Below are 24,579 nucleotides of genomic sequence, written 5' to 3'. Positions count from 1 at the left end.
CTGTCCTGTATCCCCAGCACAGCTGAGGGTGCACATAGTAAGATGTGTGGGTGAAGCAGAGTTTTGCTTTTTAGGGTGTTGGAGAATGTTTTCAGAAGAAAAAAGCACGAGAGAAATGAATGCAGACAGGAAGGTTGTGCGTAGGGAACTAGTAAAGCCATAATGGTCAAGGGGGCGGTACCCCACCATCGTGGGCAGGGGTGAACTTCCATCAGAGAGAGCTGCAAAAACGGGTATGGTGGGGAAATGGTGCCATACTTAACATCCGAGCCCAGGCCATCATTTCGTGGTGTGTTCCTCTCTTCTCGATTCAATGCATCCGGTAACAAAAGTCAGTAATTTGCCAACGCTGATTGTAGAAACCACGGTTATTTCTCATTTCCACCACACTTGACCCAAAGCAACTACCCTGCCCAGGGAAAGGGGGACATGAACACTAAGGCCAGCGCACTCCTGGGGCTAAGTGCACAGTTCAGTTCCCAGCTGCACATGCGACCCTCTGAGCTTCCAGAAGCCACAGAATGTGCTACACACGTCCCAGGACTGCCAGTGTTTTGTATTAAGACCAACTCTGACGTGCTGAATAGAAGGCAACATTCTCAAGAGCTTAGATCCAGCGTGGGCCCTGTGCCGGCCAAGGCCCACGCTGAGCCTGCTTCCTCAAACCTCTGGGGGCCCGCTGTCCCCATCAGTCACTTGTGTCCAATCTGCCTCGGCCTGCTGCTTCTGTAAGTGAATCCAGACCCCTGGGGGAGGAACAGGGTACCCAGTGGCCACCTGCAGTCCCTAAGTACTGGGGACTCTAGGGGACCACCCTGGAGGCAGAGCCCAGGCACTGCAAGACTCAGGGCCAAGAACAGGTTTCTTTACATCCACGGTCAGTTACAAATCTAGCTGGAATTTTGATCACAGGCCCTAAAATGCCATCATTCTCAGTTTACATCAAAATACAAAGTCCAACTTTTAGTTTGAGAATTAAAAAATAGGGGCGGCGGGTTAGCTCAGTTGGTTAGAGCGCGGTGCTCTTAACAACAGGTCGCCGGTTCGATCCCCACATGGGCCAGTGAGCTGCGCCCTCCACAACTAGACTGAAACAACTACTGGAAAAACACACTTAAAATAAATGTTAATTAAAAAATTAAAAAATAAATAACACAACACACTAAAAACACTGGCTGTTTAAATCTGTTGAAACAGTGATTGTTCAAATCATTGTTCTCTCCAGTGAGTCATCTGCACGATGAAAGGTGTGTGGGACCCCGTGGGGATTTTGACAGTGAACATGTAATTGTATAGTTTAAATATTTGCGTGCTATCAAAAAGTTACTGTGTCTCTGAGCACTTAATTTTTGTTTTGTTTTTAAGTAAAAAATTTATGGAAATATAATACACATAGAAAAGAGCACATGAATCATAAATGTACAGCATATTGAATTTTCTCGAAGTTAGTGATCCTTCTTACCAGGTCAAAAGCACAGGACATTACTAGGCCTCTAGACTCCCCGAACTTGCCCCTTCCCATCATTAAGTCCCACCAAAAGTAGCAAGTGTCCGAAATCCCCTCACGAGTGATTAGTTTGGCCAGTTTCTGAGTTTTATATAAATAAAATTTCTGAGCACTTAATTTTATTGAAGATACAAACAATGCTTTTGATCATCTTTGGTTGTAGACCAGAAGTGTGCAGGAGGGCCCTGCCATATCCACCGTGCCCACAGAGAGCTCATCGGACAAGACGGTGACACGCTCCCTGGCCTGGGGGCTGGAAGGGAGCCAGAGGCAAAGCACTGTCCCACCGACACCTGTGCTCCTACAGGACCTTTTCTCCTCAAAAGTGGAATTGTATGGCCCAGTCTTGGAATTGCCGGGAGAACACGAAGAATAACCCTTGCTTTGCCAAGTGTGCTGGCAAAATTTAGTTTTAAAATTAGTACTCAGAGGAGAACCATCATCTAATTTTACCAGGAAGCTCTTAGGGTCTTTGATTCTTTTCTGGAGCCAGAGACTGAGCTGCTGTCCTAGTGTCACCTGGGAAGAGGAGACTCACGCCACACGGCCCACCTCAAGGACAGCGAGGGCAGAGGCCAAGGGCCCTTCTGGGAAAGCACTGACTCCTCGGCGTCGCATGGCTAAATCCCGGGACAGTTCAAGAAGAGAAAGGCCTCGAGAACCATGTCACTGCGAGGCCTCCGACGGCGGGCAGGAGGGAAGCGGCAGGGCCCTGGGCTGTCCCTGTCCTCACACCTCACGGGCCCTTTGACGCTGTTCCCTTCCTGGCCAAGCCTGGCTGCATGCCCTTGTTTCAGGTTCTCTTCCAGATGGCTCCGAGGCTGCAGGGAAACCACCCCTAGGAGCGTGAAGGTCACCGGGTACAGGCTCGGAGAAGCCTCCCAGGTGCATGTGAGGGCCATGTGGCCATCCTGCCGGCTTGCATGGGGACAGTGTGGCTCCCGGTCAGAGCTGGTGCAGTTTGCCCCGCTCGGTCAGCAGTGCCATGGCCATGGCGTACAGGAAATAGCCCAGCACAAGGAGCAGGGCACAGGGCACGGGCCCGATGCAGAACAGAGAGGCCACAAAGAAGGCCAGCAGCAGGGACAGCAGTGTCCGGTAGCTGCCCAGGAAGCGCAGGCTGAGCCTGGGGCCCCGGACACAGCCAGCCGAACGGCCCTGCCCCACAGGGCTCAGCAGGTGCCTACTGGCCAGCATGGGCTCCATGAGGTGGTAGCGACAGAAGCTGCCGAGGAAGTCAGCCCGGGAACACAGGGCTGCCATCTGGTCTGCAAACTAGAGCACAGACAGAGGCATGAGGGAGTGGGCAGGGGCAGGGGCCATACGCTCCAGCCAGCCCTCCTCGAGGCCGCAGGAAGGAAAGGCCACACGAGGCGGGGTGTGGCCCTCCTGCCCACTTACCCGGTGGTTGATGGTCGAGGACAGCCGGAAGAGCATGCGCACCAGGCCGGGGATCTCATAGCTTCGGATTGGCTGTAGCTCCGAGTCCCCCTGGTACTCGATTTCAAACCTCCGCAGCCCATTGATGATCTGGAAGCAGGAGGTGAGCCCCGGTGAGCCCCAGGCCCCGGGAGTCCAGGAAACACACCTCTGCACGTGACTTACGGCCAATGGGGACAGGCCAGCAGGACCACCAGCTGTGCTGCTCGGAAAGCCCCGCGGAGCCAGGCCCCTCTGGGACGTGGGCCTTACCTGGTACCGGCCCAGGGGTGTGAGGATGAGTCCATCCTCACCCACAATGCAGTCCGGGAGCTGCTTCTTTCCATTCTCATCCTGAGTTGTCCCCAAGGCGAGTGTGAGCTGGGCGAGCTGGGCCTCATTGAGCTGTCAGAGAGAAAACTACCTGCTTTTAGTTTCCAGGTGAAGGGAGGACACTGGTCTTCATCTCCCTGGGCCTCTAACAGTGATAACGATGGGTGGGACCCAGACACAAGATCGCAGACACAGCCTGCATCTCCCACAGGATGAGCCCAGGAGTCCCGTGAGGCAGGCCCCACATCGGGTCCTGGCCTGTGGCTGGTCCTGGGCTGTGCAAGGAGGTGAGGGGCAGGGGACTGAACCCTGGGGAGGGGAACGACCCCCGGCTCGTACTCGGAACACCTGGCCCAGGTACTCCAGGGCCTTCTCCAGGTACTCATCCGTCTTGCGGACGCTGTCCTGCCCCATCTCGTCCAGGTCGTTGGCTGAGTAGGAGCTGTTTGTGTCCGAGGGGTAGAAGCCCAGCCATGACAGAAAGGGGCGGCTGGCTGCGCTCTCCCCACACTGGTCAGAGATGGACTTGGCGGTCTGCTTGGCCTGCGTGATGAGCTGAGCCAGGCGCAAGACCTGCAGGACAGGTGAGAGGTCAGACGGCTCTGGTGAGGCCACCTCACGGCATTCAGCCACCAAAAGAACAGTGGGCAGTCCTGGCGGAAGCCGCCGAAAGCCAGAAGGGGCGGCTTCCACGTTATGAGGCCTTTTAAAGACTAAGATGCATGTTTTAAATGTGGAAAATTTCCAACAAACACTGTCTTTATTATCAGAAAGAAATTAGACTTTCCTGAACAAAAACGGGGAGGATAGAGTAGTAGCATCGACAACACCCCATCTTCCTTTCTTTCCCCAAATCTGTGCACCCGCCCGGGCTCACTGCCCCAGAAGTTCAGAGGGCCTGTGGCCTAACCCACTCACCAGCGTCCGCACCTCTGGCCCAAACATCGGGGTGTACTTGCAGTCCTGGCCCTCCAGGCTGTAGACGTGGCTCTTCACCTTGAAGGAGGTGTCGGTGACGGCCGGTGGCCACGACGACAGGAAGCTGCCAGTGAACGTGGGAGCTGTGAAGAATCGGTGCTGGCGGTGGGGGATGACAAGTTCGGGCTCCAGGAACAGTTGCTCACCTGGAAGGCAGGACACAAGTCGCTTTGGCTTTTCAGGATACAAAATACCCAGTCGCTGCTGGCAGGCAGGCTGAGCGCCTCCGAGGTTTTCGACGGGCAGTGATGGTAGGCACGGGGGCCCAGGTCCTAATGGTCCTGGAGCCCCTGCCAATCTCAACAGGAAGGCCGACGTTCGCCAAGAGGAAACAAGAGAAGCCAACACCCAAACAAAGCTGGCGAAGACAAAAGCAGGCCAGGGACCGAGCTCGCCCGACGCCACCGCCAGCAGTCCGCGGGGGTACACAGCTGAGAGCACTGCTTCCCCGCCTGCCAGGCCCCCCACAAGCCCGTGGGCACATGCAGGGTCCGTGCGTCCCTCTCTAAGTGCTGCTTCCCACTGGCTACAGTCTTACCTTTCTGGATCATCTCAGCCAGGTTGGGCTGGGCAAAGACTTTGGCCACTCGGAACACCATGAGCGCGTTCTTGGGGCTGACCAGGTCAGTGCGCAGCGCCCGCCTCAGGAAGCCCACGAACAGCTTGGTGTACATCAGCAGGTTCTCCTGCACGAAGGGTGCCCTGGGGACCGGGCAGCAGGTCAGGGGCCAGGCCTTCCGAGTGGGCAAGGCCACACGGGTCCTCACGTACACCGCACCCCCACTCTCCCCTGCCATGACCGCATGGAGGCGTCTAGAATGGTGGTTGAGGAAGCCTGGGGACGGCAAGGGAAGAAGCAGGACAGGAAGAGACCTAGGCCCCTTGAGGACAAGGGGTCCTCCCCAGGATGAGGCCCTTTCTGAGAGGAACAGCTAGGTGGTCTGGGAACCAGGGGGCTGCACAGGAGAAGGCGGTCAGAGAGGAGGTACAGACAGAAGCCGGGAGGCTGACGGGGAGATGTTGGGGGGGCGTGGCCGCTGCTGAGAGAGCTGGTGAAGAAGGGTTAAGGGGTGGTTTGAGGGTGGGAGTAAACATACATCTGAGTGAGATGATAACCGCAAGGGGACAGGGGAAGAGGGTGATGCGTTACTGCCTTGGGAAACCAATCCCAGGGCCCAGGTGAGACACAGCAGGGTCAAGGAAGGTCAGCCAGGTCCCCACGCTGCAGGAGCAGAGCCCTCGGAGGCCCCCAAGCAGGTCCCCTGAGGGAGGCCAGGTGCTGCAGCTTACCATCTCTCCGACACGCAGCGGGCCTGGCCGTCGCTGCTCTGAGCCTGCTTCTCAGGCGCGTACCTCCAGGGCTGCAGGTAGCTTAGCCACATCTCCAGGACCTGGCGAGACGTGTGCACACAGGTGGCCTGTGGGGGGTAGGCTTTGGACCATCCCCTTGGGCTGCCTGGAGCCTGGTGTGGGAGGCAGCTCAGGGGAGCAGGGGTGCAGGGGTCCCTAGCTGCGGGGCTTTATTCTGCCGGGGAGGGCAGGGGTGTCTCCCGGCTCTGGCTTCTTCCTACACTCCTGAGAGGACATGGGGGGACTCAGTGCACCCCTAGGATGTTTAACTCTCTCACTATCCCTTCAGAAGTGGGGCCAAGTGCAGCTAAGTGAGGTGTGACAGGACTGACACTCACAGCTCTGAATGATGCATCTAGGGGCCAGTGGCCGAAGCAGTGCTGCAGGAAGAGGTAGAGCTTCTGCTGGACAAACCTCGGGATGGCGGCCCTGCAGGAGAGGCGGTGGGTCACCTCACAGGGGAGCCCAGTGGCTCCCACTGCAAGGGCTAGCGCTGCCGGGGAAGCACTGGGCACCCCCAGGGGGTGAGTCCCATTCTTCAGAGGTAGAAAACCAAGGTTCAGAGAGGTTAGGGAATGTTCCTAGGACACAGCATGCACGTGGCTGATCCGGTGTGGCTCCTGCATGCTCGTCAGCTTGGTTCACCCCCCACCCCAGCCAGGGGAGGCGGAGAGGGAGGGGGCAGCATAGAGCGCAGTCTCCCATGACAAGACAACTGAGCCACTCTACTGCAAAGGTACCCCTAGCCCCCTGGCTTTCCTGCCTGCCACTGGGGAGAAAGGGACTGGAGGGAGCAGCAAGGTGGGGCCTCTCCCTGGCCAGCCTGGCTCTTTCCACTGGAGGGAAAAGCCATGGCAAGCGGAGCAGCAGCTGGGCAGCCCCCACCCACCTCTGGGGCCGGGTTGGAGGGGAGGAGGTGACTTCCCACCAGCCCGCCCTACAGAGGCCCCCCACGCCTCTGCTCGCCTGGCCCTCACTCCCTGGAGAAAGGGCACTGTGGGCAACACATGTGCAGAGGAGAAGGCGGAAGCAGGCGGGCCAGGCACGCAGCCCTGGACTCACCGTTTGAACTCCTCCAGGGGGCTGGTGGCGTGCGAGTGGGCGGAGGGAGAGACTTGCTCCGGCTTCAGGCTGTTGGAAAAGGCGTGCAGATGCTTGAGCAGCAGGCGCACCACCAGCACGTGTTCCTCGGTGGGTGTGAACGACTCCTAAGGTGGAGAGGGGCGCAGCTTCAGGACCCAGGTCCTTCTGAGCAGGAACCCCCAGGTCTGACCACATCCCCCCCAGGATGCATGGGTCGGGCTGGGAGGGGGACCACCTGGAGCCCCACCCATGCCTGCAAAGCCTGTTTGCCGGCTGTGCAGGGACAGAGTACACAGAAGAGCAGGTAAGCCTGGCACCGCTGGATATGAGACAGCGAGGAGTGGTGAAGCCTGCGCGGTGCACCGTGGGGCAGCTGCTAGAACAAGGCAAGTCTGCCAAGTGAAGTGTGCTTCAAAGGCCTTTTTTGCACCTTCTGGGGATGACGTGAGTCAGTGCTGCCCATCCCGGTCCCCAGGGGTCCTCACTTCCTCGCCAGTCAGAGGACATGGAATGGGGGTGGGCAGGCCGCCATCCCCCCTGGGACCTGGACTCGGGGTCTCCACCTGCCGCCGGGTCTGCTCAGACAGCTCCCCGGACCCTGCAGCTTCCCCTTTTCAATCGAACCACTCCGCAGTTCTCCTCCCGCCCAAAGCCCACCCTTCCACCTGCTCCCCTTCCTGGACACAGCCCTTCCTCCACTGCTAATGGACCTGTGGTCAGCACAACCCCCAAGACAACACTCTCAAGAGCCGAGCTTTGGGTTCAGAGTCCTCGGAGGCTCTCTGAGAGCCAGACCCGAGAGCAAAGCCTGTTTGCCGGCTGTGCAGGAACAGAATGCACAGAAGAGCACCGCGTGGCAGAGGGCACATGGGAAGGCAGGCTCCACTGGCCTCCGTTCCGACTGTCGGGACTGACATACTCCTCTCCCCACACTCACCCCCAGCCCTCTGCGGACTCAACAAACTTGTCGGAAGAGCTCTAGGCAGCCTCATCCCAACCCAGAGCAGCTGAGGCTGGTGCAGGCCACGCTTCCTCTCCTGACACAGACCTCTCAGGGGCCGAGGAAGCCGGCCCGCAGCGCCATCCTAGCAGCTTCCCTGCCACGGAAATGCCTCCACAGGCGCAGGCCATCACCCACAGGTCACTCTGTTTAGGGATCGCTTGTGGGGCAAAAGGTAACTTTCTTCTGCTTATCTGTATTTTTAAGTTTTTCCACAATGAATTTGCATTGTTCTGAAGAAAAAAGCATGAGCTATTTTAATAATAATAAAAGATTAGCCGGGCCTCCAGTCAGGCCTTAACTCCCTGCCGAGAGCCCTCCCTTTCTCATTCCTGGCTCCTTACCCTACTTGGTCACCCTCCCTTCGCGGAGAGAGCACCAACAGGGGAACAGAGACCCCCAGTCCCATCGTGCCCCATTCTTCCTCGTGTTTCAGGAGAGCCAGGCTCCCTGCCACAGGCCCCAGCAATCATATGGTAACACCGTCGGCTACCTTCCCTCGAAGTTTGTCAAGCCAAACTTTTCTTCCAACTCCTCCCTCTCCTAAGCCAAAGCCCCACAGGAGTCTCTGGCCACCACTGTAGGTGACCTCCTCCACCTTTTAAGGATTCTGAAGCGCTTTCCAGGGCTCTCAACCCTCCTCCTGTGGAGTAAATGCAGCCAGATGTTTCTCTAGGACCCTGCTCTTAACCAAGTGAGACCTTCCCCAGTGGAGGCTGGAGCAGCACCTACTTTTGTGTTTGACTGGTCCATGCTGGACCTTCTGGAACATTCTCTTCTTCCCTCCTCACTGCAGCTGCTACTTCAGAGCAGGAAACCCACTGTGTGCTGCGCTCATCCCACCCCAGCAAAACAAGATTTCTCGCCTTGTGCTTAAATTCAAGTTCAATGTTGCGTGCTCCCGCCGAGGGGAAATGGCTCCAGACACTTGTTCACAGTTTCTGCCCAGATTTCCTGCCTCAGCTCATAAATCAGTGAACTATGAGACTCCATCAGTCCTGAAGCAGCCTACAGGTCTGAACTCCACTTTGCTGACCTCGAATCTGTCCCACTATTCATTTCTGCCTAAGCAGACCACAATCTCCATGAGGTCACAGCCCACTCTGGTCCAACCCCCGAGGAACCCACAAGTCCACAAGAGGCTGGGCTTGTAGAAGGCCAAGCTCCAGGTTACCCAGGGACTGACAGCCTCTCCAGGCTGGGCGGTTGAGCCCCAACATAGGCTCAAGTGGGCAGAACCACCCGTAAGCCCCAGGGCTTCTGCGTCCTCAGTCACTTACTGAGCACCAGGCTTACACTGTGGGGTGGGTCGGGCCACTGCAAAGGCAGCAATATTTCACTCCCTTGAACCAGGGCCAAGCATGGAGCCCCCGCAACACCTGAGAAATTGTGACACCTCGGCTGGCTTGAGGCGTGGCCAGGCAGATTTGGTGAGCCCACAGACAGCCAGGATCGTGTGCCGCACTCCATGCCACATGGCCACACACACAAACCCCGGCTAGTCCGCAACGTTGGAGGCTGGGCCAGGCTGAAGGGCCAGGCCGCCCCGCAACCCTCAGGGCCTTGCTCTGCGTGGAACGGGTCTCTGTGGTAGCCCCAGCGGGCCCCCAACTTTACCACTGCACTGACATGAGCTCTGTGGCTTACACCACGGGGCAGGGGTGAAACGGAACAGATGGAGAGCAGCCAGTACTTGGTAGGCGTGGAGGGCCTGGAGGCTGGGTTGGGCAGGGCCGTGGAGGGCGCTGGAGACACTGAGTCGGTAGTGCAGAACCTCCAGCTGAGACAACAAAACATAGAAGCCGGACAGGGTGGAGGAGGGGGAGGGAAAGGAGAGTGGGAGAGAAAAATAGAGTGAGAGCCCAGAAGTAAGGAGGAAAAAAAAAACAAAAGAAAAGCACGTCAGTGACAATCCGAACCATCACAGCCCAGCAACCTCAGGCCAGTGAGCCACCAGCCTCTCAGCAGCCCAGACCAAGCCCCTGCTGGTGGTACCTGCCAGGCCCCGGAGGGCCACACAGACCCCCAGGTTACCTGGGAGGGCCCCTCCATGCCGCTGGGGCCTGATGGCCTCTCTAGCTCCCTGAGGTCAGCCCGACTCACTTTCCTTCCAGAGGGTCCTGCTTGCCCCTGACCCCGAGGCACCGTGTGCAGTATGTGCGTGCTATGGCCCTGCAGGGGCCCTGGGGCCTCGCTGGGACGCACTGCCAGCCACCACGGCCCTGGAGGCCCGAGGCTCAGAAAAGAAACCTTTGAGGAGCCAGTTCTAAATAGAGGCCTCTCTAGAGTTAGGCCCCAGGAAAGAAAAATACGTAATTTATTGGACTTCCCTGGGCTGTCCGAAGGAGAAATTTACTAGCATAATTGCTAAGATCTAATCAGTGTCTTGTCCTGACGGGGGCTGGTTCCCAAAGGCAGCAGAAGTGAGCACAGGCTCAGCCCACCGGGCCCTGTTGGTCGCCTTCCACACTCCACATTCTAGAAATGGTTACATGAGGCACAAACACTCCTCGGTTCTAATTCTGGGAAAACCAGCGTCTACCTCCCCAGGATCTCCATTCCCTAGATACACAGAGCTGTTCATCAGTCCCAATGGCAGGAGCCCCCAAGAATCTGGCCATGTCCACACACTCCCAGAGGCAGCCTGAACCCTAAGGCTGGGACAGCCTGGGCTACGGGGGGTGACAGCTGAGCTGGCATGCGTCTGGCCTCACCCTAGGACCCTCTGCTCTACCTGCCTGCTGCACCAAGACCGCTGAAGCAGCCCTCCCTCAGCCAAGCACGGCCCAGAGCCAATCCCAGCACACACCCTGCCCTGCCAGGGCCATACCTCCCTCCCAAGCACCATGCTTCACACAGGAGACATCAGAACGCATGTGCCAGACTCCAAGGAGACAGGCAGAGCCAGAGACACGCGGAGCAGGGGTGGGAAAGAACACAGCCAGAAGGCACTGGCCATTCACAGCCTTCCTCTGGGCCAGACCCTGGGCTCAGCCTGCAGCTCTCAGCGAGGAATAAGGGCACACACGGTTCTCCCAGTGGGTCCCCATCCTGGCCTGCGGGAATACAGGGCAGGCCCCATAGCAGCCTGCAGGGCTGTGGCCATCCTTACCGCCCCTCCAGAGACCCCACTCAGCACGCTGGGTATTGTGGAGGACAGGCCTACAGGGAGCGAGCATGCCCTCTGAACCCAGCCCAGCCACGGACGCACTGGGGGACTTCCAGGAGGTACACTTCCTGCATCCCTACAATCAGGAACACATGACCCCACGCATATGCTGGGACCTCCAAGGATTTCTGTGCGGTGTGGTGCAGAGTGGGCCTGGATAGCCTGCAAGGAGGCTCAGATGAAGCAGACCTCCACGGCTGTCTCACTCAGCTTCCCACACACCCAGTTTTCTCAGCTTTTGTTTTTCTGCCTCAACAGGAAGCAAAGGGCAGAACCTCAATAGGCACCCAGTGTAGACTTCACAATCGCCCCCTGCTGCCAGCCATTCTGAGCAGCTCTCACCCACCCTGTGGTCTGGCCAAGAGGAAGCAAACAGTGGGCAGAAAGCGAAGGCACCCTTGCCCTAGCGGGGATAGCCCACCACCCCTTCCCTGTGTGGACTCAGAATCCTCACAGGTGACAGACAGCCCCGAGGGCCTTTGCGGCTCAAAGATCTGCTAAAAACGAAAGTGCGCATGCTTCCTCTGGCTTGGCAGACAGCGTGAGCAGACAAGGAAGGCAATGCAGCGAAGTGGCCTACGCCTCTGCAGGACCAAGCCACAGGCACAGGGGCCAAGTGAGCCTCCTAGGACCCCACGGGGAAGCCTGGACCCCTGACCATGTGCACCGGCCAGAAACACGCAGTGGGTCTGCTCTGGAAGCAGCAAGGGCAGTGTAAGCGCCTTGTAACACGAGAGGCCCAGCCCAGGATGGGCTGCTCCTGCCCCTCCCGTATGACACCCAGGACAGGGATCTGGGGCACCCTGCCCTTTAAAAGAGCAGTGGTGGGAGAGATGTGCCCCAAGCCTCCACCCGGCAGCGCACTGGGGCCACAGAACTGGTGGCTAAGACTCTGCAACAGGAGCAGAACTCCCACACCTCCCCAGAATCACAGAAGAAAAGTTACAGGCCGCTGTTCTCCATTTTTGAAAAACCCAGAGATCCTTAATTATTAAAGAAGCCCACGAGAATTCTGTCCGGCAGTGGTGACAAAAGCAAAGTTTAAGGAGCCAACTGGTGTACAGAAGCCGCATGCTGCAGTCTCGTGGCGTGTGACACTAAGTTCCCCTTCCACCTCTTCCTAACTGGACAGAACTGTTCTACCCCGACGACTCCAGTGGGCTGTGGGTCCTGGGGACGGAAACCCCAGGAGGGTGCCGGGGTCTCAGCCACCTCCACACTCTGCACACAAGCGAGTGAGCGGGGAAAGGCGAGGAAGAGAAGGAGGAGACAGGCCAGGCCACGGGCAGGAGAGTGTCAGACCCCACCCAGCACAAAGCTTGCCGATGCTCTGGAGGTGGTGGAGGGCAGCGTGGGCACCTGGGTGGGTGGGGCCTGCCGGGTGGCGCCCTCAGCAGGAAAGCAGGAGGCACTGTGATGGCAGAGGAGACAGACCCAGATATGACTCCCAGAAGCCTTAGCGGCTCCCCTACCCCGGAGCAGGAGCACCACCACGTCATCACTTCCTGCTGCCAGGAAGGGGGTCTCTGGAAGTAGCTCGGGAGGACCCCAGGGAGGACAGGCCTCCAGCCATCAGGGTGCGAGCCCACCAGAGAACAAACCCACCTGCTATTCAGCATCTGAGTGAAGGGTGATGGTGGGTTCCCGTTTCCCACCATCCAGCCCTTGAAAACTAACTGACATCAAGGGCAAGCAGTAGTTTAACCAGGGAGACCAGGGCCAGGGCAGGAGATGGAAAGAAAAGCCGGCCACATACCTTGGCATGAGGGGACTGCATTTTTTGGTACATCTCCAAGGAATAATGATGAAGCCACATTTCAACAAAAACCTGCAAAAGAGAATCAGTCGGTCCAATGATTGAACAAGAGTGTCAAGACCAGTCAATAGGGGAAAGGAGAGTCTTTTCAACAAATGCTGCTGGGAAAATAGGATATCTGCATGCAAATGAATGAAGCTGGGCCCTCACCTTACAGCATAAACAAAAAATAACTCAACATGGATCACAGAATTAAATGGAAGAACTAAAACGATAAAAATCTTAGAAGAAGGCATGGGGAAAAACCTTCACGACATTGGACTTGGCAATGATTTCTTAAATATGACTCCAAAAGCACAGGTAACAAAGGAAAAACAGACAAATTGGACTTCATGAAAATGAAAAACTTTTGTGCAACAAAAGACACTACTGACAGAGTAAAAAGGCAACCCATAGAATGGGGGAAAATATTTGCAAATCATGTATCTGATAAGGGATTACTATCCAGAACATACAGAGAATGCCTAAAACTCAACAACAACAACAAAAAGCAACCCAATTCAAAAATAGGCAAAGGTGATTGTTGTAGGTGGGTGCATGTCTTATCCTCAATTTTGTTTCCCGATTTTCCTCTCCACTCATCAAAGTATTTTCTCATGTTATTAAAAAATCTTCATTACACACACACACACACAAAAAAAAAAATAGGCAAAGGACTTAAACAGACATTTCTCCAAAGAAGATAGATAAATAGCCAGTAAGGACATGGAAAGACGCTCAACACCAGTAATAATTAGGGCAACACAAAACAAAATCACGATGAGATACCCACTCACATCCATTGGAATGGATATAATTAAAAAACAGAAAATAACGAGTGTTGGTGAGGATGAAGAGAAATCGGAACCTTTGTGCATTGTTGGTGGAAATGTAAAATGGTACAGCCACGGTGGAAAACAGTATGGTTGTTTCTCAAAAAATTAAAGAACTACCATCTAGTCCAGTAATTCCACTTCTAGGTATATACCTAAAAGAATGGAAAGCTGGGGCTCGAAGAGTTATTTGCACAGCCATGTTCATAGCGGCATTATTCACAAGAGCCAGAGGTGGAAGCAATAAATGTGATAACAAATGGATAAACAATGGAAAAACAAATGTGATATTCACACACAATGGAATATTAAGCCTTAAAGGAGAAGGAAATCCTGACACATGCTACAACACGGATGAACTCTGAAGACTCGCTATGCTAAACGAAATCAGTCAGTCATAAAAATATAATACTACATGATTCCACTTATATAGGCACCTACAGTAGTCAAATTCATCAAGTAGCATTGTGGTTGCCAGGGGCTGCCAGGAGGGGGAAATGAGGCATTTTTTAATGGGTACTTAGTTTCAATGTTATAAGCTATAAAAGTTCTGGAGATCCATTACAACAATGTAAATATACTTAACACCACTAAATTGTACACTTTAGTGCTCGCTTCGGCAGCACATATACTAAAATTGTACACTTTAAAATGGTTAAGATGGTAAATTTTGTTATGTGTATTTTACCATAATTCAGGAGAAAAAGAAAAAAGAAAAAAAGGGCGCTAGTGTTTTAATCCAGGAAACAACCCTCAGTTCTGTCCTGCAAGCCCACCTTGGTCACCTGCCTCCCATGCCAGCAGAGCCGAGGGCCCACATTAGCAGGGAGCCGTCTGAAGCACCCTGTTCTGTGAAGAGGGAAGATGATTCCAGCTGGCCCACTTCCCAGTGCTGCTGTGACAATAACATGGAAGCCTCTAAAAACACAGCAACCCGCATGCCAAGAGTTATGTGCAAGGAGGGAGCGACAGAATCCCATCTTACCCACATTCCAGGCTGTCAACAAGCAATGCTTATGCTGACCAACTCAGCCCCAGAATCTTGCGTCAGATCCACTGAACCTCACGCTCCAAGGCGTGCGCAGAAGATAGCCAGACCTGGGAGGTGGCCAGTGCTGCGCTGTGGGAGTGAGCCAGCCCGGGCCCGCAGGAGAGGCTGGAGCTGCACGCGGGCAGACGAGGGGCCCTGCCACCTCCCATACATCCCCTGACATGGAAGGGCTGGGCTGCCTGCTGACCAAGGTGAAGGCTCTGAAGGTCCTCTCCATTCAGTATCATAGATGTGCTGCTGGGGCAGCGTTCAATATCCACGCCAGCAATCATGGGAAACATCTCCAACCACGTGGGATTGGGTCAGAGAGATGGGGTGGGTTGGGGCGGTGGGAGCTTTTACAAGGATCTACTGAAAACTACAGGATTGGGCAGCAATTACATCACCACGAGGACAATAAAATAAAACTCTGTGGACAGGGAATCCTGGGATGAAAACACTGTCAATGATATACAGATTAGACAGGTGGGTAAATTTCTTCTTGCCTGTTTTCTCAATGTCAGAGAAGGAACATACTAACAATTTATTATAGAACTGTCCCCCGGCTGAGGGCAGTCTTTAGGCCTCTGCCCCATGAGGTGGAAGGTGGCTGAGCAGTTTATTTTAAAATAGAAGCCGAGAAGAGCCGCCTCAGCTCTCACCTGGAGCAGAGTTTCTGACCGCCAGATCTCGTGGGAGGCAGGGTCTGCATTCACAGATGTCTGATGAGAGATATGTCTCTTCAGGAGGCTGGTGTGGTGGAGGCCGTAGGAGGCAAAAGGCATGGCTGGTGTCCTGCGTGAGACACAGAAACAGGCCTCCATTAGGGGCTCCCACTGGCATAGCCAGGACATCAAAGTCAATGACCGCAATAACAATTACAACCTACTGAGTCATACAGCAACCCCCCCACCCCAATCCAGGTTGATATATATGAATAAGTAGGAAGACAGTGCTCACTAACAAGCACAGAGTGATGAAATTAAAATCATCACTTGGCAACCAGCCTCTTAATAACTGATTTGGCCAAGGATCGTCAAGGGACCCTAACCTAGTGATAACTGCATAGTCTCCGTATATCTTCCCATTAAATCCCCCTTGTTCATTCATTTAGGCACGAAGTATTTATTTAATTTTATAGTAGGAAAACTTGGCCAACGCCCTCTTAGCCCAGTGATCAAGCTAACGTCACCAGAAATGGGGCACAGGGACACCATGGGTCACCGCTGCAGTGCCCCTGCCAACAATGCCCAACCTGGGTCTAATCAGGGAAACACCCTGAGCCCCCAGGTCCAGCGTATTCTGCACACCGTGGCTGCACGCGTCGAAGGTGTCAAGGTTGGGAGCCTGCAGGGGACTAGAGTGACAACTGCATGCAGTAAGTCACCCTGCGCTGGACCCCAACAGGGTAACAGCCACTCAGGGGGTAGCTGGTAAAACCCGAGTGGGGACTGAGGATTAGATGGTCACCTTGCAGCAAAACTAACTCCCTGATTTGGACAGAAGTACTGTGGTTACTTTTATGAGGGAGAGTGCACTTGCTATTAGAAAACACTCTGAAATATTAAGTGATAACGGGCACCGTGTCTAGAACTTACTCAAAAGGCCCAGAAAAAAAAGATACAAATAAACAGAGAGCGGATAAAACAATTCGGAAGTCTGGGTGAACGGTCTATGGCGGTTCCCTGTGCTATGCGTAGCAACTTTTCTGTAAGTCTAAAATTATATGTAAAAACAAGCAAACAAAATCGGGCCCAGAAAACCACTTGGCAGCTGCCATATGCCTCTGAGAGGGGGTGAATCTGCCCCCCTCCAAGTCCCCCACCCTTTCAATCCTCTTTCCTTGGGGGCATTTGTCCATACACGTGCGCTTGGGGAAATAGCATGGCACGTGCCAGATGTGGGGTGGGCCAGCAAGGGCAGGAAAGAGACTGACTGCAGCTTCCCAGGAAAGGAGTTGGGCCAGTGAAGGGGGGGGGGGAGAGTGCGGGATAGAGGAGAACAAGAGGCAGCTGTTGGAACAGGAGGGTCTTCTGGGCAGAGTCGGCTAAGAGACCCCAGGTTTAATTTAAGGTCCACCAAAACCCCTGTTCACCTTGGGGCCGAGGCTGGCCACACACTGCCCTTCTGCACAGTCCAGCCTATTTGGACTGGCACAAAAGGCTCTTCGCCCAGGGGCTCTGGCTCAGGACAAGACCTAGTCCTGGAGCTCAGATTCCCACTACAGTCATGTATTGCATGAGGTGTTAGTTAACGATGGACCACATACATCACGGGGGTTTCATTAAGATTATAATGAAGCTGAGAAATTCCTTTTGCTGAGCGACATCTTAGAGCAACACTACATTATGTTTAAAGATAAATTTAGTAGCTAAGTGTGCAGTATTTATGAACCCTACAACAGCATACAGTCATGTCCCCGGCCTTCACATTTACTCCTACTCACTCAGGGACTCACCCAGAGCGACTTCCGGGCCTGTCAGCTCCAGCACGGTAAGGGCTCTATCTCGGCATATCATCTGTTTCTCTTTTATACTGTATTTGTATTGTACTTTTTCTATGTTTAGATACACAAATACTATTACGTTACAACTGCCTACAGTATTCACTAGAGTAACATGCCCTACAGCTTTGGAGCCCAGGAGCAACCGTCTCGGGTTAAGGGCACTCTGTGATGGTTGCACAATAATGAAATCACCTAATGACACCGTTTCTCAGGACACATCCCCATCATACGTGATACACACACAACTGCATTCCTATTCATCCACGACCTTCCCGGACCTGCCGACAAGTCCTTGCTCTCCAGAAGCATCGGCCTAGCGCCATCAGTTGGCTGTCAGCTTCACGTCTCCCACCACCCGCTCACCACCCTCAGTGCAGGTTGGATACTACGCATGGAAGAGCTGCTGTGGGCAGAACACAGCCCATCCCCATAGCAGAGCCACGCGGCTGCAGGATCTGACTGCTTCAGCCAGTGAAAATCCAAACAGATGCCCTCCTCACCCCTGCCCTTCAGTCTGTGCTAGAGCAGCTGGGCTTGGGGAATCTCAGGCATAACAAAAACTGGGGAGCCCTGGACAAAGAGTAAGACCACTGTCCCGTGAGCAATGCCCATTGACCAGGCCACTTCCTCGTGGAAGGGCCAGGCCTTAACAGCTAGTGGCAGGCATGGGCCACCTCAGACACTGGCGAAAGGTCAGGATAGCCGGAGAGCCTTACCTGGGAGCTGGTGAGGGACTGGTCCCCCCCAGACTGGAGGAGAGTGGGGGGAGCACATTGCCTTCTGTGGGCAGGAACCACGACAGGTACCTGTCCACCAGGATAAAATAGGCACAGTCTGAAGTACGGACGTGGAGGGCCCCGGACAGTGGCTAGAAAATGAAACTTGAGTTAGTATGTGGCTGTGGGTACCACCCCAGGCTGCTACCCCAGCAATCCCACAGAAGCCCTGGGATGCAAGCTGTATCCCCAAGCTGGCACACGAGCAACGAGGGCAGTGCCAGGAGAAAAGTTCCCACCACAGAGAGCCTGAATGGACCCTTAGTCCTGCCCCGCATGAGAAACCCCAGGGCCCCTCCACCCTGACTCCACGCCCGGCAAGCACCTCCGGTGGGAAGCCCCACCGATCGCCACATGGAGTTCCTAGAGCAGCCCACATGGCCTGCCAAGTCTGCCCACCAGTCTGTTGTCCTAACTGCCCTGAGATGGCCTGAAGAACAAAGGCTAGAGGAGGAAGGACAGGAGGACCCAAAGAAATGAGGCAGGAAGGGAAAAGGAGAAATGGAAGACAAAGAAAGCCTGGCAGCTGGCTCCCAGGCAAATCCCAAGCTCCCCCAGCTGCGTGAAAACAACAGCCCTGGGCCACGGCCCCCACCCTCCATGGAGATCTCCAGTAAAGCAAACTCTGCTCAGCGGCATCCCTTTGGTACCTTTTGAGTGATGAGGCTCAAAGCAAAGAAGAACATATAATATTCAAACGGATCTGAAGGCAGCGTTAGGGGAAAAACGGCAGTGTCATTGAACCACCCCCCAATTCTATGCTCGCCACCCCCAGCCTCGCTACCCATAGGGTCAGCAAAGGATACTGAGGGCCAGGTTTAGGCCGAGGCCCCCGGTAGGGGGGAAATGGACCTTGTTGTGGTACAGAGGGCTGTCAGGGAGCACACGCTCCTGGATGGACGCCTTCACGGGGCCCTGTGGAGAGAGGAAGGCGGGCTTGAGGGCTGGCTCCGGCGTGGTGCCCGCCCTAGTGCTGCCCGCCCTACGTGTGGGGCGGCCCTTTGGGAAGGCTGCTGAGGACGAGACCAGCACACAGACCCTGCCTGTGTGAACAGTGCTATCCTCCGTGTAGCAGTTCAGCAAAAGAGCCTTCATTTAGAACCTCTCATTTCATTCTCATAAAGGACGCAAACAGCAAGGGCAGCTGCTGTGCACGTCTGAGCCCAACCAGGCACCTGATGAATCCCATCTCCTCTGCTTCTCACACCCACTGAGCAAGTCACCCTTTGCAACCAATCTCATCGCCTCGCCTGCCACTCAGCCAGGAACACACAAGGCAACATGGCACCTTCCCCACAGGCAGAGTTTGAAACGACCCTAGAAAAAGTAAGTGTGGGATTTCCAGTTTGTGAGCCTCCCTGGGCCTGAGTAGACAGCGCAGCCTGCTCCTGCCCACTGTCAGCCACTCCGCGCCCCTGCCCGCTCACCACCAATGCAGCTGCTGTTTGGGCTTCTCTGCCCCAAGCACAGCTCTCACCACCACGGCTTACTTACGGGCAGGTAGGAGACAGGAAATTCAAACTTATAGTCTTCAGCTTGAAGTTTGTAAACCAACTTCATCATTGGGCCACTAAACATGAAATTAAACCAACAAAAAACAGAGCAAATGAACTGCAAACCATCTTGCTTTGTTTCTTAACTTTGAGAAATACAGTGATTTAAAAAATGGGATCACTAGAGGAAGCATCCAGCCCCTCAGGTGGCAAACCTACCTACCCAGGGTCTAGAAATTCCATCGCAATGCTGTATTCGACAGGGCTCACACGTCCCTGTAAGCAGCGAAGGTTCCAGCCGATGAGGACGCCATCCAAGCTGCCGAAGATGCTCTCTACCAGCCATGGGAAGATCGCGTGCAGCTCCTGAAACAGTGTGCCGGTGAGCCTCGTGGCAGGCTCCGAGAACAGTGCCCACTGCCCGGCTGTGTGCTATGTGGGCCTCCCACCCAGCTCGTCTTGCGCCACGAGCTACCCACCTCCCTCGCTGGGCCTGACCTCTGAGGTTGTCACCCCCTGGTTCAGAGGCCCCCAGGACTAAGCCGGCACCCAGAGGCAACCTGGCACAGCAGTGCCAACAGGAGCAGCAGCTTTGGATTCTTTCGTTGTGGTTACGTGGCATACCGAGTAACACTGCTTTATATCTGGGCCACTTCATAAATAAGTCAGCTTATTTAAAATGTTTTTTTAAAAAATGTCACCAACTTCTGATCTGAAGAGACCTTTATTAAAAAGGGTGGCAACTTCTCAGAGTGAGCCCTTTAAACTGAAATTTACTGTCATTTGGTAGTAGCTCCTTGTCCATGAGGGCTTCTTGAACGTACCTACATTTACCACTTGACAATTCCGGCTGTGATGTCAATACCAGTTTTCAGTATTCATATCAAGGTTTTTCAACTTTGGCGCTGTTGCCATTTTAGGCTGAACACACTTCTTTGTAGTGGGGGCTGTCCTGTGCATTGTGGGCTGGTTACCAACATGCCTGGCGTCTACCCACTTGATGCCAGTAGCACTAGCCGTGTGACAACTAAAAATGTCCCTAGACATTGCCAGGCATCCCGTATGGGACAGAGCAGCCATGGTTGAGAACTCCCAGCCTACATGTTCATATGTTTAAATTTAGTGTCCCTAAATGCAACAGTCACAATGCCAGGTAAGGCTTCTGCGCAGGGCAGTGCTCAGAGGTGGGAAGCAGAATCTGTAATAACATTTTTCAAGGAGCGCATGAGACATGCCCCGAAGACGCGCTAGCAAAGCTGTACCTTTGCTGGAAAATCCTCAATGACTTTAACCAAATCTTGGCACCGCTGTGCAAAGGGCTTATTTATAGAGTCAGCTTTCAGGCTAGCCTAGGAGAAGAAACCAAAACAATCATGAGCATAGTCGCTGTGCAGGTTTGATATTCCAGCTCTAGTCAAACAGAAATCCAAGTGATAGGCAGGACTGAGCTACATACCCCTGGCCTGACTCCACGGTACCTCACAGATCAGGTCATCCGTGTGTCAGTGGCCTAAAGGATGGTACTAGAACAGAGGCCAAGGTCCCACACTCTCTAGACCAGTAATCGTCAGGCTTGCTTCCCATAACCCTCTGTCAGGCATGTCCAGTTACCTCAAAGAACTGCACATTACCAGAATAACACTGACTTCTGCCTAATCCCCAGCAGGGGGTCAGTCCCGGATCCTGGAGAGGCCCCTATTGTGTAGGGCTCCCCTCAGAGACCACAGAGGGCTCACCAAATGCGTCTGCATGAACTGGAAATTCCCCACATGACTGACCACCCATGACTTATACCCCTATGAACATCAGTGAGCATGCCCAACAAAATGAGGGTGTCCTTTGGTATCAGGTAAGCCATTAACCAAGATGTCTTTTATTTAGTAGAAAATGAACCTGCTGAACCTTCATTACCTTAAGAAACAAGTAGGCTAAAAACTACAGACAGCTTCGGCCAAGTGCTGACACAAATTATGACGTCAACGCAGAGGCCAGGAAGCATGCATGACGAGAACTAAGGAAATCTACCTGAGGTCATGGGGTGTAAGGAAAGCATGTGTGTATCCTGAGACTAAAGGAAGAAAATAAGCCTCTGCACAAATGGATGAAGATTAAGAGGAAATGCTAGAGTTTAACCAAGAGGGCTTTGCCCAAGGATATCTAAGGCCTGGCTTATCTCTAAACGAAGGTGGAGTACACGGGGGCCCAGTCAGAGGCAGAAACCTGGGCTGTTTAGGCCATCGGTAGGATCTGCTGACTCTAGAGGGTGCAGGGAGGAAGAATGTTTCAGATACGTGTTTATAAAAAGTATCTTTTGGGAAATGAAATTTGAAACTTACACCACTGGTATCTGCCACATGCTTAACTTCTCAGCATCACGTTTAATACTTAAAGTACAGTCCTGGTTGCCCATGCATAGCAGTACCCCTTCACCTTTCACTGATGACTGTTATGATTACACTTTTGTGCAAGCATTTACAAGACATCAAAATATGAATGTACATCCTTTTTACTTGCTCCGCCCCATGCCCTGAGAAATAAGGAAAATGGCATTTGAATCAACTTGTCTCCAAGATGAGAAAACCAAGGTTCAGTGGTGGAGTAAACCCAAGGTCCTGCAGAGGCAGAGTCAAGCCTAAGGGTTTCATCCCCAAGCCCAGTGTGACTTCCATCACATGCCCTCAAAACAACCACTGGAAAGTTCTTCAAGTCAGTGGAAGGAACTCTCAAGTCTCTCAGCTTAGAACTATCACCACACTGTCACTCCCACGGGCCGTTGATATTTACCAGTAGGAAGCTGGGCTGTTGCAGGTAAGGGAACGCCATTGCAGCCTCCCGGGGAGAGTCGAAGATGGCCGTCTTAGGAAACCACTGTGGAAAAGCAGAGACAAAATCGCAACATCTGCCAAACAACAGAATACTGCATTGTTTCACAGTGTTCTGAGAAAATCTGTATAACTCAACATCCACTGCACTGCCACATTCCATGTTTTACAGAAATGCTGTTCTCACGCAGTCCACAGTGGGCAGCTTCAGAGCCAAGTGGGCGGTGATAAATCCTTGGTAACACATGGTAATGCTTATGTAGCACGTGCAATGTGTCAGGTCTGGTTCTAAGGACTCTCCATAGAGTTCTCATTTAATTCTCGGTGGTAGGCAGAATTCTAAAGATTGCCCTCCAAGGTGCCTGTCCCTGGTTATTCTATCGAACATTCATCTAGGTACTGCTGTGAAGGGATTTTGCAGACACACTTAAAATCGCAAGTTGTGGATCATAAGACACAGAGCAGTCCTGGCTGCCAGCCAGCAAGGAAACGAGGACTTTAGTTCTTCAGCTCCAAAGAACTAGATTTTGACAACAACCTGGATAAACTTGGCAGCAGATTCTTCCTGAGAGCCTCCACATAAGAACAAAGCTGGTCCATCACTATATTGTACACCTAAAACTAATATAACCAACATAAGACTGTAGACCAACTACATGTAAATTTTAAAAAATTGAAAAAGAAAAGCTGTAAAGGGCGGGGAGGGCAAAGCCTGCTAACACCTTGACTTTAGCCTTGCGGGACCCTAAGCAGAGAACCCAGCCACGCCTGCACTCCTGACTATATAACTGGGAGACAATAAATGAAGTTTTAAGCTGCTATGTTCGTTGAGCAAGAATAGAAAATACATCCTCACAACAACCCTACAAGGTCAGTACAGATGAAGAGAGAGCAAAGGCACCTCACCTCCTCTCACCCAGCTGGCAAATGGCAGAACCAACATTCAAGTACACAGACCTCTCCATAAATCTCTCACAGAGACAGGTGGGTAAGTCTCCTCTGTATTACCTGTACTCTCTGAGAACGAACGGGGGTGGGGGGGATGAGCGAGCTCTGCCAACCTTGAGCCTTTCGATTGGGCCCGCAGGAAATCAGGGGGAGCTCTCCAGATTCCTGCCTCTCTGCCCAGCCAGGTGAAAAACTGAAAAGAACCAGACTTGGGCTGAGCAGAGAGAAAGCATGCCTAGTCCCACCAATGGGTTAGCGACGGCTTTCCTGGCACAGTCCTGCTCACCCACAGCCCAAGGAAGACGCCCTGAGGTGGAACCGGCAGCTTACGTGGATGGAGCGAGGCCGGGTGCAAGGAGGCTGTGTAGGCAATTGAGGGGCTGACAGGAGACGCGCATCTCTGCCATCTGGCAACACAAACACCTCCCAGGTTTTTCCCAACTCTTAAAATTAGCGATCAGTTTGTTTTGAGACTTAACCCAAATAAAATGCCTCAGTCCGGAACCAAACGTTTATGAGGACTACTCCCAAAATGATCAAAGCGCCATAAAACCCTGAACTGTTTGCAAAGGGCAGAGCTTTGGATAGGATGAGGTGCAAGTACCTCCTCGCTCAGAGGAAGCCTGCAGAGGGCAGTGGCTGAGGGAATGAAGCCAGAGGTGCCAAAGCAGGGCTCTTTCCAAGGAGGGCAGTGTCTCCAACACACCCTGTGCTCGGACCCTGCCACGGCCAGGCCCCCGCGTCACGCCCTTCCGCGCTGTGCACCCAGTGTTTGCTTCCGCCCGCCGCGTCAACAGCCACCTCACGCAGGAGCTGCTTGCGGACCTCGTTTTGGGGTTTCTTCTAAGAGAGGCAGCCCTGCCAACGCCGATCCCGCCAAGCAGGTCACCCTACTGCCAAGGCCTCCCTCTAGCAGCTCTGAGAAGCAGGGCTTGCTCCCATTTGTTGGTCACAACTGTCCTGTGAAGTAAACATTAAGATCCCCATATCACAGATGAGGAAACAGAGGCTCGGAAAACATCGAGCCACACCGGGAGGAAGGCTCGGGCCGGAACCCACACGGCTCTTCCTTCCTACCCGGCTTGTTAGGTCCAAAGCCCAACTTTTAACCCGAAGCTCTCCTTCCTCCAACTCGTTCAATGCACGTTAACCGAGCACCTACCGGGATGAGGTGTGCGAGCCGCGCGGTAAGGTGGCATAAGGAAGCAGCCCGGGCCCTCGGCCACCCCGCCGGCCGGGTCTGGGGCAGAGCCGCCCAGACCCGGCCCAGGGCTCGCGGAGGAACGGAGTCGGCTCGGGCGGAGGTTCGGCAAGGATGCCGGGACACGGGGCCGTCGCGCGCGCGGCTCCCGTCACTCACCTGTGGGATGCTTAGCGTCGCTTCTCTCAGAGACTGAGGCCACCATTTGGATATCCGGCGCCGATATGTCGTCATCAAGCTGCGCGGGGCGTCACACCCCCTGGCCTGGCGGGAAACTCGTCTCTACCTCTTCAGACAGCAACCTCAGAAGGCGCGTGCGCACAGCGAAGGTTGGCC

At 54.0% G+C, this 24,579-nt stretch overlaps 1 protein-coding gene across 4 annotated transcripts; it reads right to left on the bottom strand.

Moving 5' to 3' along the window:
* Nucleotides 1-1,169: 1,169 nt before the first annotated feature.
* Nucleotides 1,170-24,557, bottom strand: SMPD4 (sphingomyelin phosphodiesterase 4). 4 transcript variants are annotated; one of them, XM_081036679.1, is made up of 20 exons: nt 24,403-24,557; nt 22,057-22,140; nt 20,535-20,621; nt 19,496-19,638; nt 19,274-19,349; nt 18,586-18,694; nt 18,430-18,482; nt 17,720-17,871; nt 15,160-15,292; nt 12,596-12,667; nt 9,364-9,450; nt 6,650-6,795; nt 5,926-6,016; nt 5,528-5,628; nt 4,776-4,939; nt 4,178-4,383; nt 3,599-3,832; nt 3,200-3,331; nt 2,909-3,037; nt 1,170-2,782 (listed from the first exon to the last, which is right to left on the bottom strand). In XM_081036679.1, exons 1-20 carry the CDS (start codon nt 24,475-24,477, stop codon nt 2,453-2,455), a joined length of 2,604 nt encoding a protein of 867 aa, XP_080892805.1. In that variant the 5' UTR covers nt 24,478-24,557; the 3' UTR covers nt 1,170-2,452. The 4 variants fall into 4 exon arrangements, with proteins under 4 accessions (XP_080892805.1, XP_080892808.1, XP_080892807.1 ...); XM_081036682.1 differs by having other exon boundaries at nt 5,528-5,655; nt 24,403-24,466; XM_081036680.1 differs by having other exon boundaries at nt 1,174-2,782; nt 4,190-4,383.
* Between the last annotated feature and the right edge of the window lie 22 nt (nt 24,558-24,579).

The sequence above is a fragment of the Rhinolophus hipposideros genome (genome assembly GCF_964194185.1).
Source record: "Rhinolophus hipposideros genome assembly, chromosome: 24".
Taxonomy (NCBI): Eukaryota; Metazoa; Chordata; class Mammalia; order Chiroptera; family Rhinolophidae; genus Rhinolophus; species Rhinolophus hipposideros.
This window is presented reverse-complemented; position numbering and strand designations above follow the sequence as displayed.